General features: G+C 35.7%; 1 protein-coding gene across 21 annotated transcripts in view; it reads left to right on the top strand.

The window, feature by feature from the left end:
* The window catches only part of LOC101738587 (tight junction protein ZO-2), a 128,503-nt gene that overhangs the window by 90,125 nt on the left and 23,043 nt on the right, over positions 1-15,335 (top strand). For 18 of the 21 annotated variants that reach the window (XM_012694830.3, XM_021351408.2, XM_012694831.3 and 15 more), the window contains 3 exons: positions 13,555-13,730; positions 14,057-14,244; positions 14,557-14,826. In XM_012694830.3, coding sequence (XP_012550284.1) covers positions 13,555-13,730; positions 14,057-14,244; positions 14,557-14,826 — 634 coding nt within the window. Of the gene's footprint in view, positions 1-2,634; positions 2,884-13,554; positions 13,731-14,056; positions 14,245-14,556; positions 14,827-15,335 lie in introns of those variants that run through there. The other 3 variants (XM_062669431.1, XM_062669433.1, XM_012694836.4) reach the window with 3 other exon arrangements.

Consider the following 15,335-nt stretch of genomic DNA (forward strand, 5'->3'; position numbering starts at 1 on the left):
GGAAATCAATTGTGGACGTTTGTTAAGTACGTATTTCATTAGAAAAATTGGTACCCGCCTGCGGGATTCGAACACCGGTGCATCGCTCAACACGAATGCACCGGACGTCTTACCCTTAAGGCCACGAAGACTTCAATTTTTGAATTTAAAAAAGAAAAATTTGCGTAAGAATTATAAAAAATTTACATTGATTATAATAATGATACTTGAACTTAAATAAACTTTGTAGATCATTTAAACTGTCCCTAAGAAAAGTAAGTATCAAATTGAATAGTTCTTGGTAGGTATTCAATAACAAATACTCAAGTCAATAGGCTACGTTGTGCATCTCAATAAGTACGTTATATTGTGTAGCGCGTATGCGAATGCAGTGTAAATTTAGATTCTAATGTCTTTGACTAGAGTGGTTTTTCCTAATAACGTAGTGATTAGAACGAGAATGAGTACAAATACCAGTACATTGACCGTGCTGTTATAAATTCATTACGAATTTAAATTCCAGGTCTTTCTGTAGAGCATCTGTGTATTTTAAGTATATTAAATAATAATAATAGTAATAAATATTTACTAACAATCACGCCACGTTAACTGGTCCCGCGATAAGTTCGTAAAGAACTTGTGTTACAGGTACCAGATAACGGATATAAATGTAAGATTTTTATTATACACATACATATATTTAATATATCCATAACCCTGGAAAATACATTTATATTTATCATACAAATATCTTCCCTTGGCGGGATTCGAACCCGCGACCCCCTTGTGTAGTGACCATGTCACTTACCACTACACCAGACGGCCGTTCAAAATAAGTTACGTGTAAATACCTAAACTTTAATCCTATGAAAGGATTCTTTAGCTCAAACCTTAAATACAGTTACTGATGACAAATCTACATGTAACTACTTACTGGTGATGCTGATCATAGGGAATGCTTAAAGCTGGAATAGACCATAAAGCATTTTTTTATTGCTTAGATGTGTGGACGAGCTCACAGCCCACCTGGTGTTAAGTGGTTACTGGAGCCCATAGACATCTACAACGTAAATGCGCCAAGTATAGTTACAACGGCTGCCCCACCCTTCAAACCGAAACGCATTACTGCTTCACGGCAGAAATAGGTACCTGGACTCTGAAGAGGTTCTACCACCAGTAATAGTTTTCTTTCAACAGTGCATTCACAATGGAATGCATAACTGATTCGCGGCAAAATAGGGACGATAGTGGTACCTACCCGGGCGATCTCACAGTGCGCTTTACTTTCAGATTAAGTACCCTGTTATATCATGTTATCCTAAAATAAATAGTAATATCATTTCCCTACTATTACACCCAGTTTCGGCACCGCCAGAAGATGGTATAACTGTATAACAAAGACGATTCATGATACTATTTAAATCAGAAAATAGATCGATAGAGAATAGGTAGGTACCACCATCCTGCCTATTTCTGCCGTGAAGCAGTAATGCGTTTCGTTTTGAAGGGTGGGGCAGCCGTTTTAACTATACTTGAGACCTTAGAAATTATATCTCAAGGTGGGTGGCGCATTTACGTCGTAGATGTCTATGGGCTCCAGTAACCACTTAATAACAGGTGGGCTGTGAGCTGGTCCACTCATCTAAGCAATAAAAAAAAACATTTTCGTCTCATCTTCCCAAATCCCCATCATCTTCTCAAAATAGGGACGACAGTGGTACCTACCCGTGAGGTCTCACAGTGCGCTTTACTTTCAGATTAAGTACTCCCCTTTATATCATGTTAGTATACTATTCTAGTTCTATAATAAATAGTAATTTCCCAACTATTACTTCCAGAAGATGGTATAACTGTATAATAAAAACGCTTCAAGAGGCTATTTAAATCAGAAAATAGATCGATAGAGAATAAGAGACTGAGAATAGATTAGTGATGACTGCTTCTACAAACAATGTGTAGTAAGTTAGTACGTGATAAAAGTTCAAGTCGACTAGAGTACCATATCTGACAAGTCTGATTAAATATTTTTAGGCTCTTTATGTTCTACGTTAATTCTATAGCTCTAATGAGTGTTAGAAAAAAATTTTATTATTATGCATTCAGACAACGAAAATATATCTTATTAATATGTAATTGCATGTAATTGTAATATGTATTAATATGTATTATGCAATTCAGTTAGAAGCAAATCTAAACCGCTACATGCCGACAAATATCAACACTTCAGAGCAACAGTAATCCCAGTGATTTTCAAAAAATAACAAGCGTGCCATATTAGATTAATGTTTACGCTATGTCATTGTACAACCGTTCAAGTAATAGCGTTATGATATAAAAACAGTAGTTACACGCCCACCGGTAACGGTTCCGCGCTAAAATTTGAAGAATTCTGCTGTTGGAACATTTGTACTTGTACGACTTTGGTCCGTGTTTGACTGTTTTGTCAATACTCCCAACCAACGCCAAATTGCGTTGCACACCGCTAACTTAAGTGTAAACAAACGTTTTCATGTACCACATTTCAATTACTAACCAGCAACATTCTGAGAACGTAATTCATTACGGATATTAACATAGTCAACGCCCGGTCTCGGTTTTGTAACATAATACCTAATGACATGGAGGCAAAGCAGCCTCGAACGAAATAATCTCATAATACATGGCGCGGCTTCATCGTCGACACGCATGCCTTGCGTATTATTGGTGAATAATAAAATAAAAAAAACGAGTGATAGTTTGAACACCGAATGATGCTATACTATGTATTTGTAATCAAAAATAATGCGGCAAATTTAAGATTTTCGTTGTTCATTTTGGCTTATGTATTTTGATAAGTTTGGTGAAGTGTTTTCAAAACAATCGGACACAATGAAATTAGATAATTTTGGATTTGAAAAATTACAGGTATTGTTATTTTAATTGTTTTTTGTTTTGTATAATTTAATTGTTCTGTTATTCTTTTACTGGTTTGTTTCATAATATACTATAAAAATTTTTACTGATAGTGTGTGATATATTTTTACTTAAGATTTGTCTATGCGTAATATTAATTACAGATTATGAAGCAATTCAAAAATTAACAGTCATAATGCGAAATTGATTTATGTACTAAGAGCAATTTTGTACAGAAAGCAATCCATTAGTTTAACACTAATCATACCAACACTTACCTGGTACCTATTTCTATCATAGCGGGTAGGTAACAGTATAGCCAAGTATTACTCCAAAAAAAAAAATAAAAAAAAAAGTATAACTGTAGATTAATTGGTAAGAAAAAGTCATGAAGTCAAATGTGCAAAAGCAATAATATAATACGTGCATTTTCAATGCAAACGTTCAAAATGGGTCATTTTGACCCGTTATGGTATGTTTAGGGTTAAGGGATTATGGTTAAGGGGTTAGGGTTAAGGGTTATCTTATAGCTTCGGATATCATAACGCATACCGTATAGACATGTACGATATTATAAATTAGCACGTATCTAATTGAATACAATTAGCCTAAGCTTAGATCACACTTGTGTTAATTTATAATGTCCTCGAATTCTTCATGTGCGTACCGCAGCTGGTATTTTTACGGTAATATAATAATAATATAATATATACATGGCTTCGTAAATATGGATTTATATACACAGAACTTTACTCCTACAGAAAAAATTAAAAAATAAAAATAAATATTACATAAATTGTACAGCTATCTAATTTATATTCGAATTAATCTTCGCAGAAATTATGATATTCTCAAATGAATAACAAAAAATCTAAAGCTAATTTGTCACATGGTACCAAAAATAAAAATACTTAAAAAACTTTTTTTTTTGTCATAGTGGTTCTGGTCAGAATATTAGGTATAGATAGTAAAATTATTGTATTGTTGTTGGTTCTTGATACGTGTGTAAATTTTCAAGATCAATGGACGTTTTCAAGTTGATGAAAATTATGTTGAATTATTAGATATAGAGGAAGATATAGATATACATGTCAATCTAAGAAAACCATGTTAGAAATGCAGCGATCTTGCAAATGCATATACCTACACATATAAATCAAATGAGCTGAATAGTTTAGAAGTTTCCAATTTATTAAAAAGTTTCACGGAATATTTCGGTGCTTACAAAGACATTAATATGGGAAACAGGCGACATCTGAAGTAACTAACCTGATGCTTGCTGACCCAAAACATATTCATCTACCCTGTAGCGAAACTAAAGTTCTTACTGTAAACTTTTACAATTAGATACCAATATTAACCACGCATCCACCAAAAAAAACATCAGAAACCATTGAAATTTGAAACTATTACGCTCTGTCTTAAGCAAAGCCTTTTTTTCGTATACCTCAATCACTACTTGCATTCATAATTATACGCAGTAATTATATTTAGTATACATGAAATACCAGTCTTGTATATGAATAATACATGTTACATCCACCAGTTAACTGGGTTAAGTGCATTTATGGTGATGCAACTTATCTCGCGTAGGTACAGAAGACCTATATTGTAACGAGCTTACTGATTCACCAAGTTGACGTGGAATGCCTTGAATGTTGAATATTAAAATTCCATTATCAATTTCATCTGCCCTACTTATATTGAAACAGCGGCAATTCGCGTTTGTGCCTAAATGCGAATTTTTTACTGGTTTTTTACTGGTGGTAGGACCTCTTGTGAGTCCGCACGGGTAGGTACCACCGCCCTGCCTATTTCTGCCGTGAAGCAGTAATGCGTTTCGGTTAGAAGGGTGGGGCAGCCGTTGTAACTATACTGAGACCTTAGAACTTATATCTCAAGAAAATGGTTAAACAGATTTTAAAACGGTATTCAGTAAGTGCTAGGGTTTTTAATATCGAACCATTTGCTTAATGAACGAATAAGAGAAGAACTATGTAAAGAGAAATAATACAGCTGTTGCATACAAGTAAATCTTAGGTGTCATGGCTAAATCGTATATGGCGCGATAAAAGGCGGGGTGAGTTATTAAACTAAATCTAAAGTACCTATCAAAGACGAACCTTGCACTAATGCCTATTATAAGACAGTATTTTGTTATTGCTTAGTTAGATGGGCGAGCTCACAGCCCATCTGGTGTTTAGTGGTTACTGGAGCCCATAGACATCTACAACGTAAATGCGCCACCCACCTTGAGATATAAGTTCTAAGGTCTCAGTATAGTTACAACGGCTGCCCCACTCTTCAAACCGAAACGCATTACTGCTACACGGCGGAAATAGGCAGGGTGGTGGTACCTACCCGTGCGGACTCACAAGAGGTCCTACCACCAGTAATAAATTTGGTGTGTCTCCTCTACATTGAGGATCCACATCTCAGTGGGTCGCGATTCCAATCCGGTGGTAAATGCAGCGAACCACTGCTCTTGCTAGGGTCCCAGGCTGAGCCCCTTCAGCTCGCCTTCTCGTTCGGTGAAGCTTGTATAACCCCTCGAGGTTATCAGCAGTAAGTAGGTAGGAAAAAAATAATCTAGTAAACCAGTTATTTAATTTAGTGTATCTTTGTCCCTGTCTGTTTTTTTTTGTTACCTCACATCAAGACTTACTGAACGGATTCCAATGTAAGTTTTACAGTTTGATAGTGGTTCATTTGGAGCAGGTTTTGTTTCATTAAAATTGGATGATTCAAAAGGGTCATTCATATTATGCGAATGCTTACACAAATTACTGCGATAGTTCTAAGGATTTTAATTGGGTATTGAAATGATTAGAACACTTAGAAAGTATATGGGCCAACATTCAGTCCACAGCTGAGCTCGGGTTTCAACCTACGCGACTTAAAATTAAGTCCACGCAGGAAAAAAAGATCGCTTAAACAATACTTAATATAATAAAATATAATTTAAATGATATAATATATAAGATAATCATGTTATTTGAATTCATTTTTGTCGGATTAGTGAATACATTTGACTGTATTGATGTTGCGGTTAAGTGTATATGAATATAAAGTTGTTTTTAAATTATATTCGGAATCGTACCAACGTTAAACTTCCAACCGGTGAGTGTTGTGAGACCTCCCAAGTTGGTACCAACATCCTTTTTATCTTAAAATGGAGGGTCAATTATGTACTTCGATTGAAAGGTTAGAATGGCTCTTATATAGCAGACAACTCAACAAAGCGATCTTAATCGCTCGATGAAACCAGCAAATCCAGGGGACACGATAAACCTGTGACGTTTGAAGGCTATGTCATAGAGGTCTGAAAACCGATGCGTATTTCTTACTGAATGGGACAGGGTGGAAAAATATGGTTAAGGAAACATTGTTGATGTGATTCCAGGTAATTCGAATGAGTTCTGCTGCAACATTTTTATCTAGAGAAATGCTGACAAAGATATAGCAGAAATATTATATCCATTTTATTTATTGTATTTATTTATATATGTACACACAGAAAACAAGACACAGTACAGAGTAATAGGAAAATTATGTACAAAGGCACTGCTTATTTCTTTGAGAAATCTCTTCCAGCAGACCTGCGAGAGGATAATGAGAATAATAATAAAAAGTGATAAGTGTGTGTAGAACAAATAACACATAACTAAAATAACAAATACAACATGAGAATTATAGCACATACACATAGCAAATATTATAAGTAACACAGTAACACTCGTATATGCGATTAATAGTAAATCGTTAGAGTTAGAGAGTTAATAGTAAGAGTATAGAACCATGATCATTCGGTTGATGATCATGGTTCTATACTCTTACTATTAACTCTCTAACTCTAACGATTTACTATTAACTATCAACAATATTCAGGGTGATCTATCGAAAAAGACCAAACCTTTACACGAAAATAGTAAATAAAAAACAAAAATACATATATACAACAAATATATATGTATGTACGTACAAATGACATGTTAAATCGCTAGTAGATTCATGTCAAAATAATCCATCAGAGCAATTACTCTCCATGAAATGCTTTGCTAACAGCTTTGCTAATGTCTTCCCAAACTAGAGTACTATTTCACTGAAACTACCACCGGATCGGAATCCCGATACTGACGAATATCCGGCGGGAAACTCAGTGGGTCGGATAAGTAGTAAGCAACATTTGTAAAACTGAACTAAATTTAAATAAACATTTTGTTACGCTAACTTATGAATAGTTTTGAAATTCAACCGATCGTTCCATAGAATCCGGATTAAATTACATACTGATGAATGTTGACGTCATCTCAATAGCATTAAAAAAATAAAAAAACTGTTTTAGCGGTGGGCGTGAAATTAAATCACCAAATGTAGGAACTTGATTTATTAAGGGTTTATTTAGCGGTGGTTGTAGTAAGTGGTCTGTATCGACCCTCCGGGGTCAAATAGCACCTATCGTCGCTCAACTAACAATACCGCTGGAGTCCAATTTACTTTGTTAGAAGCGGAGACAAAAAAAAACTGAATATAAATCTGTGAATTTTTTCAAATTGATGCGATGCTTCCATACAAAGCTGCGATACAATAGCTATTTATAGATGCAACACATAACTGATGAAATATTTAGAAGATATATTTTCTAACTGGTATATAAGATGTGCTTGATTTCCATCGTTAGGTAAGTGACGCTATGAATTTCCGTCAGTATAAACGGAATTTACTGTTGGTAGAACCCTAGGGGTAAGTACCACCACCCTGCCTATTTCTGCCGTGAAGCAGTAATGCATTTCGGTTTGAAGGGTGGGGTAGCCGCAATTCTTGAAAAATCTGAGACTTAGAACTCATGTCTTAAGCTGGGTGGAGGCATTTGCGTGCCTGATGTTTTCGTGCAACAAACACGAAACAAACAAAAGTAACAAAAGATCTGTAACAGTCGGGGTGTTTATTAGTTAATATATAAAATCGGGCCGTGATATCTTCTATCTAAATACACAAAAATTTAAGTGTTTTTCAGTATACCACGAACCATCAAGGCAAGGGCCTAGTTTATGTCTAAGGCTACGACGCGTTACTCTTTATTGGACAGATTATATTATTTATAAAAAAAAAACGTAAATGATCCCTTGTCAATGGTCAATGTTATTCAAGATAAAATTAAATAGATTTCTACTTAATCAGATATGCTAATTTTGTTGCCATGTTTTATCACACACATTGTCACTCAGAAAGCTCAATGCTTAACGATTACATAAGGAAGATCCATATTAGCGTGGGCGTCAGTTATGGACCCCATAGGCGTAACCTCACTGGTTCCATGACCTGTTACTAAATGCCAATGAATAATTTGTTCCAAACATGGACAAAAGACTTTTTTTTATTAATTTATTAGACATCACGCATGTAAATGTTGAAATGATTTGTGAATTTCGCCTGATAACGAATCAAATAAGTAGGCTGTATATTCGTGTAATCTATGCACGCTACTTTTTTTTTTTGCATTTATTGCATTACTGCAATTGCTATTGACGAAATTACTCTTCTTTATAAAGCAGATACTCGTATTATTGACGAATGTCAACATTACGGACTAGCCTTTTTTACAATTTAATTCAATGATTAATAAGTAAATTGTAATGTGAAGAAAGTGTAGGTATTAAGGTACAATAAAAAAAAAATGTATTTCCTTATTCCTTATTATTAATTTTCATTGCAAATGTGGTATTTGTTTGTTAATGTTTAGTTAGTTATTAATTTTTGGCTTATTGTCTAAATGTTAGTAAGAGTTAGTTTTTGTTATTGGATATGGACCCCACCGCGGGTGAAGGCCTCCTCTAGTCCTTTCCAGTGATCTCTGTCTTTACCGATAGTTTGCCAGTCCTTTCCTATTGTTTCGGTTATGTAGTCAGCCCATCGTCTTTTCGGTCTCTCTACCCTTCTTTTACCAATTAGCCCTTTCCACATTGTAGTGTTGACTGTCCACCATTAAGGTATAATATATTTTAAAAGTTATCATAGATTTTAATTTTAGGCACGAAATAAAAGCTCTAAAGTGACCGACCGATGCCAGTGAGTCACGCGGTCGCTGGTTCCTAATCTTGAATAGTTTCATTAACTTTTGAGCAAGGTCGTGTTCCGATCAAGTTCTGTCCTGTCCCGAGACAGTCTTAAACTGGCGAGGTCTTTAGCCCTTCGACAAGTCGTAACATGAAACAGGGATGTGATTAAACTAAAAAGAAAAACAAAAAAAGCATCCACTTGATGATCGAGATAATCTCTTTTATTAATTTATTATGTGTATGTAAATATATTAGTATGTATTGTATGTAAGTATGTATATTGGTATATAAATCAGTTTCATATTATATGTAAACGGTATATTATATGTGTTTATTGTATGTATATATTTTCTATAATAATGTATTGTCTTTAGTACACCGCAACATACCTGCTATATTTTTATATTTTCCAGAATTTCTGTAAATTAAACGGTTGTCTGGAAGAGATCGCTTTTAGGGATAAGACCGCCTGTTATACAAATGTATCTGCTTCTTGACTGTTTTTTGATTGTAAATTGTGTTTTGGTGTGCAATAAAGTGTATTATCTCTCTCTCTCCCTCTCTGTCTCTCTCTTTGTTAAGTATTCATATTCTGCAAAAATAATACTTATCTCTATGCTATATATATATATATATATTATTTTATGCTATACGTTGTACTTGTTTCCTTGCCTTACATATTTGCTGGTAGTTTAAGAGGCTATTCCAGCTACCTACGCTCTGGCTAATAAGTGAGCTCAACCTGAGAGAATTTGCTAACACCAGCCCTAGTAAGAGCAGTACTTTGCAGAATCTACCACCGGATCGGAACTGTGACCCACTGAGAAATTCCAGCGGGACACTCAGTGGATTATTGTACTCATAATCTTTGTCCTTGTTATGGTTACGTTACGGACGATATTAGTAGGAAATTGAAACATATCTTTTTTAAAAGATATCGTGTTAAAAGATCATAATTATATCACCAGTGTACTTAAACTATATGTCACTCTTCTGATATTAAATTTAGTTCACAAGGTAGACCGAAAAAAAGGATTTTGTTGGAATACTATCAGAAAATACAGATGCAAACATTTTTCACTAAAATTCTCAAGTCTCTTTTTCAGTCTTCTTTTTCACTGGTGGTAGGACCTCTTGGGAGTCCGCACGGGTAGGTACCACCACCCCGCCTATTTCCGCCGTGAAGCAGTAATGCGTTTCGGTTCGAAGGACCTTAGAACTTGTGTCTCGAGGTGGGCGGCGCATTTGCGTTGTAGATGTCTATGGGCTTCAGTAACCACTTAACACCAGGTGGGCTGTGAGCTCGTCCACCCATCTAAGCAATAAAAAAAAAAAAGTCTCAATTCTCAATATGTATTCAAGTTTTATTCAAAAGGGATGGCAGCCCTAATATTGATCGTATCAGCATTGTTTCATTTAAATTCGATAAAACAATGACAGGACGTAAATGGCGTTATGATAATCTCACTAACGATTACTTGGTATGCTCAAATGTATCAACTATTAAGCTTATTTCTTCAATTTGCTATAAAAAACTTATATAAGAAACATATTACTATGCTAAATTCGATCACTAAAAAGTTATGCGCTTGTAAATTAACCTAAATTAATGTAAATATATTATTCAAGATCGTTTTTCATTGCTTTTGATTCTTAAAATCATCCTTAAGCCACCTGCAATTACGAGTATTTACAAAACTTTAGTTTGGTTTTATCATTCGATTTTATATGTTCTCTGTGTTGAAATCGTTCATGAATACATAATATAAAATACTTATTTACTTTTTTTAATAAAAAGAATACTTGTTTACTGGCCAAAATCTTTTGAGGGTTTGACTTAGTCGCCTCAATCGATACGAATACAGCGGTCGTCTTACCCACACGCTATAGAAAACGCATTGTATATTAATGTTTTCACATAGTATCCGTTGCAATTTTGAAAACGGTGTGATTTCAATGTGAATGAACACTCATTTTTTTTCTTACCTTTGCGAGGTTATATCAGCGTTACCCCAGCGTGTAGGTGAGCCCTCGGGGCTCAAATCGGAGGTGTTGCTAACACTGGCCCTAGCAAGAGCAGTGCTTCGCAGAATCTACCACCGGATCGGAAACGCGACCCACTGAGAAGATCCGGCGAGAAACTCAGTGGGCTGTGTCTGTGGGTTAATTTACTCGTCGAGCCTTTTGTCGCAAGCGACGGGTTCGGTGAGAACGGTGACCGCTGCTTGAGGTACCTAAAAGCACCGTTAATGGATCGGGAGGATCCGTAATGACGTGTGAACTCTCAACGCACTAAATACGAGTACTTAGAATAGTTATGATGCTTGTGGACTATAAGAAGTGTTGAATATCAACTAGGGCGTGGGTTCCCGTCCTGTATTATCATAGATAATAAACATGAATTAGTTATAGATAAGCAACTCAAGCACTCAACAAAAATGTTTACGGGCGTCGGCCACTAGATGGCTTCGCTTCGATTAGTTTCTCATTGCTCCTGTAGATGGCAGTAACATATTACCTATCCAATATTTTATTTTTAATGAAGGGTTTTGTAAATTTTCAGAAACCACAAATTGATAGAATTTAATCAATTTGTCTATAACAAATAAAGACTTGTATGTTTTTATTTTATTTTGATTTTATGTGTTTAGTTGTACAATAATTAAATAGCTTAACTTTAACAACATATAAGTTTTTGGGCATCCGCTACAAGATGTCGCTAGGTTCCATACAATTTTTTTTTTGTCTTAAAGTATCGCAGTTTCAAAGCCCTGTGTATTATTGTAATTTCTGATCCGTTTATACATTTTCCCTCAATGAGATTAAACTATGTGAAGTCGTATGACATTCAAGATCGCACGTACTTACAGCAATCTGAAACGTTAGCGTCATGAAGTCAGCGCCTTTCATAAAACGTTAAACGATATGATTGATAGAAATAGTTTATTTCTCTCAAATATCCTTTTTTAAACTGTATTTTTTCTAACATTAGGGATCCTCTCCTCGTGACGATAAAAAATCAACTAAAAAAAAACTGCCAGACCTCAAGATATTATCGGTTATTTCTACGTGAAACGAAGCGTAAAACTCAAGAAGTATTTTTTATACAAAACTAGCTGACCCGGCAGACTTCGTAGTGCCTTAATCGATAAATGAAAAAACCTAAACTTTTGTATAAAATAAACTTAAAACAAACAAAAGGAATCCGTCCGACGGGAGACACATGAAAGGGAAAACAAAATTGTTATTTTTATTTAATTCCGAGCATTTTCATGTTTCTATCTATCTTTTAAACCTTCTCTGGACTTCCATAAATAATTCAAGACCAAAATTAGCCAAATCGGTCCAGCCGTTCTCGAGTTTTAGCGAGACTAACGAACGGCAATTCATTTTTATATATATAGATTAGACTAGCTAATACAATAATCAAATGTCGACGAATTACACCTTAGTCGTAGATAATTCAATTAATATTTGAACCTCAGTGACCATGAAAACTGGTAAGTGCTCGTCACATCAGATGTACCTACGACAGTGATAAACGCGAGGTTAAATAGTAAAAGCAGTTTTATTTCTGTTTTCGGATGTCAGTAAAGTCATTGAGGTGCAGAAAAATGTAAAGGGTCATTAAAAAAAGCACGTTACACAGAGATAGTAGTATTTTAAAAATGAACACCAAAGTATACAATGTTCACGCGTGCCATACAAATTCTAAACCAAAACTTGCTTCACGAGAAAAGGATAAGATTCCCTCTCTCAATCTCCACCTTAAATTTTAAACGCTTCTATGTCCGAACGTTAAAGGATTAAATTGACCAACTCCTTTTATTGTCGATTTGTATATAAATTCTACATCAATAAATACTAGGACTTTCGTGATCTATACCTAAGTTTGTGATGAGCAAGATTTTTTTTAAAACACTCAATAGCGGTTGATTAACAATATACATTTTTCTAAATTATACTTAAATACCCATAAACTGAAGTTCTTTTTTAAGATTCAATTATTCAACGTATAAAACTCTTAAGAATTTTATAAGCGGCTACAACGCGATCGCGTGGATAGAATATAAAATGACTGTCTGAATATGTCGATATTTAATATTCATGTTACTCGTTTTGAATGTTTAAAAGTATTAAGAAGTTCGTCTTCGGCGTCGTCGCTGCATTCCTTTTAGATTGGCAGACTACTTACTATACGGTATGAGTCGATCAGTGGATTCCGAAGACCCCAAAACCCAAAATGCATTCGGGCATTTTGAAACATCAAATTGAAAGTATATTTAATAACGTCTGTCCAAAATGAAGAGAATGATTGTTTTGCGTCTGATATAGGCAGGGTGGTGGTACCTGCCTGTGAGCGCCTTGCTCCTTATATTATAATACACCTTAATTGTACCACCACTAGTAAATGAAGAGACACTAAATGAGGAGACACTAGTAAATGAAGATCGGTAGGCAGCGGCTTGGCTCTGCTACTGGCATTGCTGAAGTCCATGGGCGACGGTAACCACTCACGATCAGGTGGGCCGTATGCTCGTCTGCCTACAAGGGCAATAAAAAAAACTTGAGCTCATTTTTCCTTTTTAAAAGATACTTATAACATATTTAATATTGCCCACAGACCGCAGAACGCAGCACTGGCTGGGAGACGCATCGTGTGCGCTTGAACCGAGTGCAAGGATACGGCTTCGGCATTGCTGTGTCTGGAGGGAGAGACAATCCTCACTTCGCGAGTGGAGATCCCTCTATAGCAGTGTCGGATGTGTTACGCGGTGGTCCCGCTGAGGATAAACTCCAGTGAGTGCTGTTTTACTTTAAGTGCCATTAATGGAGTTTGGTACACATAGCTCCTCTATTTTTATACATCCAGTTACAATTCTCCTACTGTTTTGTTGAGAAGCCAAATTTTGATATTTCCAAGCTATGTCATCTATGACATCCAGGTCCTTCTTTATCATCCATCTTTATCCATCCATCATATCCATCTTTATCATCTAGCTTTAAGTACCCAAAGTCGCCAAGTATATTTTAGACCGTGATCTTTGTTTTAAGTTTAAACTTAAGTTGATTTTTGATTATTTTTGCTGGATCTATGAGTGATGTGTATCGTAATGATGTTCCAGGGTGAATGACAGGATTGTCTCTGTGAACGGCGTGTCCCTTGAGAACGTGGAGTATGCGCGTGCTGTACAGGTACTGCGGGATTCGGGCGCGGCTGTGTCACTGGTGGTTCGACGGAGAGCTCCAGCGCCACCACCCACTGCTCCCACCACCATTAAACTAGCCCTCTCTAGGAATGGGAAGAAAGAAGGTCAGTTAAAAAAGATATTTTTTAGATCCACCAAATCAGTTCGGTATTTTTATAGACTGTTGTACGTCCCGTTGTAACATTTGTGACAAGCTTTTACTCCACAAATCACCCTCATCACTGATCTGTACTCAGTACTGTTTCGCCAATAGCATTTCTCAGTGAAATAGTTTTGGATAATCGCTAACAACATGCCGTCTAATACACAGTATTAAAATCGGCAAGAATTATAATACTTCTCAGTTAAGGCTTTGGAAATCATTTCGCTTAAAATCTTCTCTCCTAGTTTGAAAGCTAAGAAAATTTTTATTCTAGATTTCGGAGTCGTACTTGGATGTAAATTGTATATAAAAGAGTTAACGATGAGAGCAAGAGAACAGCTGAACCAAAATGGGCAAGGCCTATGTGAGGGCGACGTCATATCGAGGATTAATAATACGCCTGTAACTGATGCTATGACACTGAAAGAGGCCAGAAAATTAGTGGAATCTTGTAAGGACAGACTGAACTTGGTCGTGACCAGAGAACTAATAAGAGAAGAAACGGTCACGAATGGGAACTATCAGAACAATTACAGTAGTTTAGGTAAGTGGTCTTTGAAGGTGCGGATTAGTATTACGACATATCCTTTTTTGATATAAAACTAACTGACAAACCGACAGAAAACAAAGATTTTAATAATAGGTATTCTTTAATAATTTTTTTATGCAACACATTTATTTGTTTGCCTTTTTGAGACTATTCATGTTTACTATTTATCTACGATTTAATTAGCTATAGATGAAATCATTTTCCTAGCCTACGTCAGTAAACAAAAGCGGTTATAATACATGCATATATCGGCAAAATTACTATATAAAATGATGGCCATAAAACTTACTGGTGGTAGGACGTCTTGTGAGTCCACGTGGGTAGGTGCCACCACCCTGCCTATTTCAGTTTGAAGGGCAGCCGTTGTACTGTTAAAAGTGAGATCTTAGAACTCAAGTTGGGTGGCGGCATTTACTTTATAGATGTCTATGGGCTCCGGTAACCACTCAAAACTAGGTGGGCCGTGATCTCGTCCATCCATCTGAGCAAAAAAAAAAAATCCC

This window comes from Bombyx mori, chromosome 7, assembly GCF_030269925.1.
Source record: "Bombyx mori chromosome 7, ASM3026992v2".
Classification (NCBI taxonomy): Eukaryota; Metazoa; Arthropoda; class Insecta; order Lepidoptera; family Bombycidae; genus Bombyx; species Bombyx mori.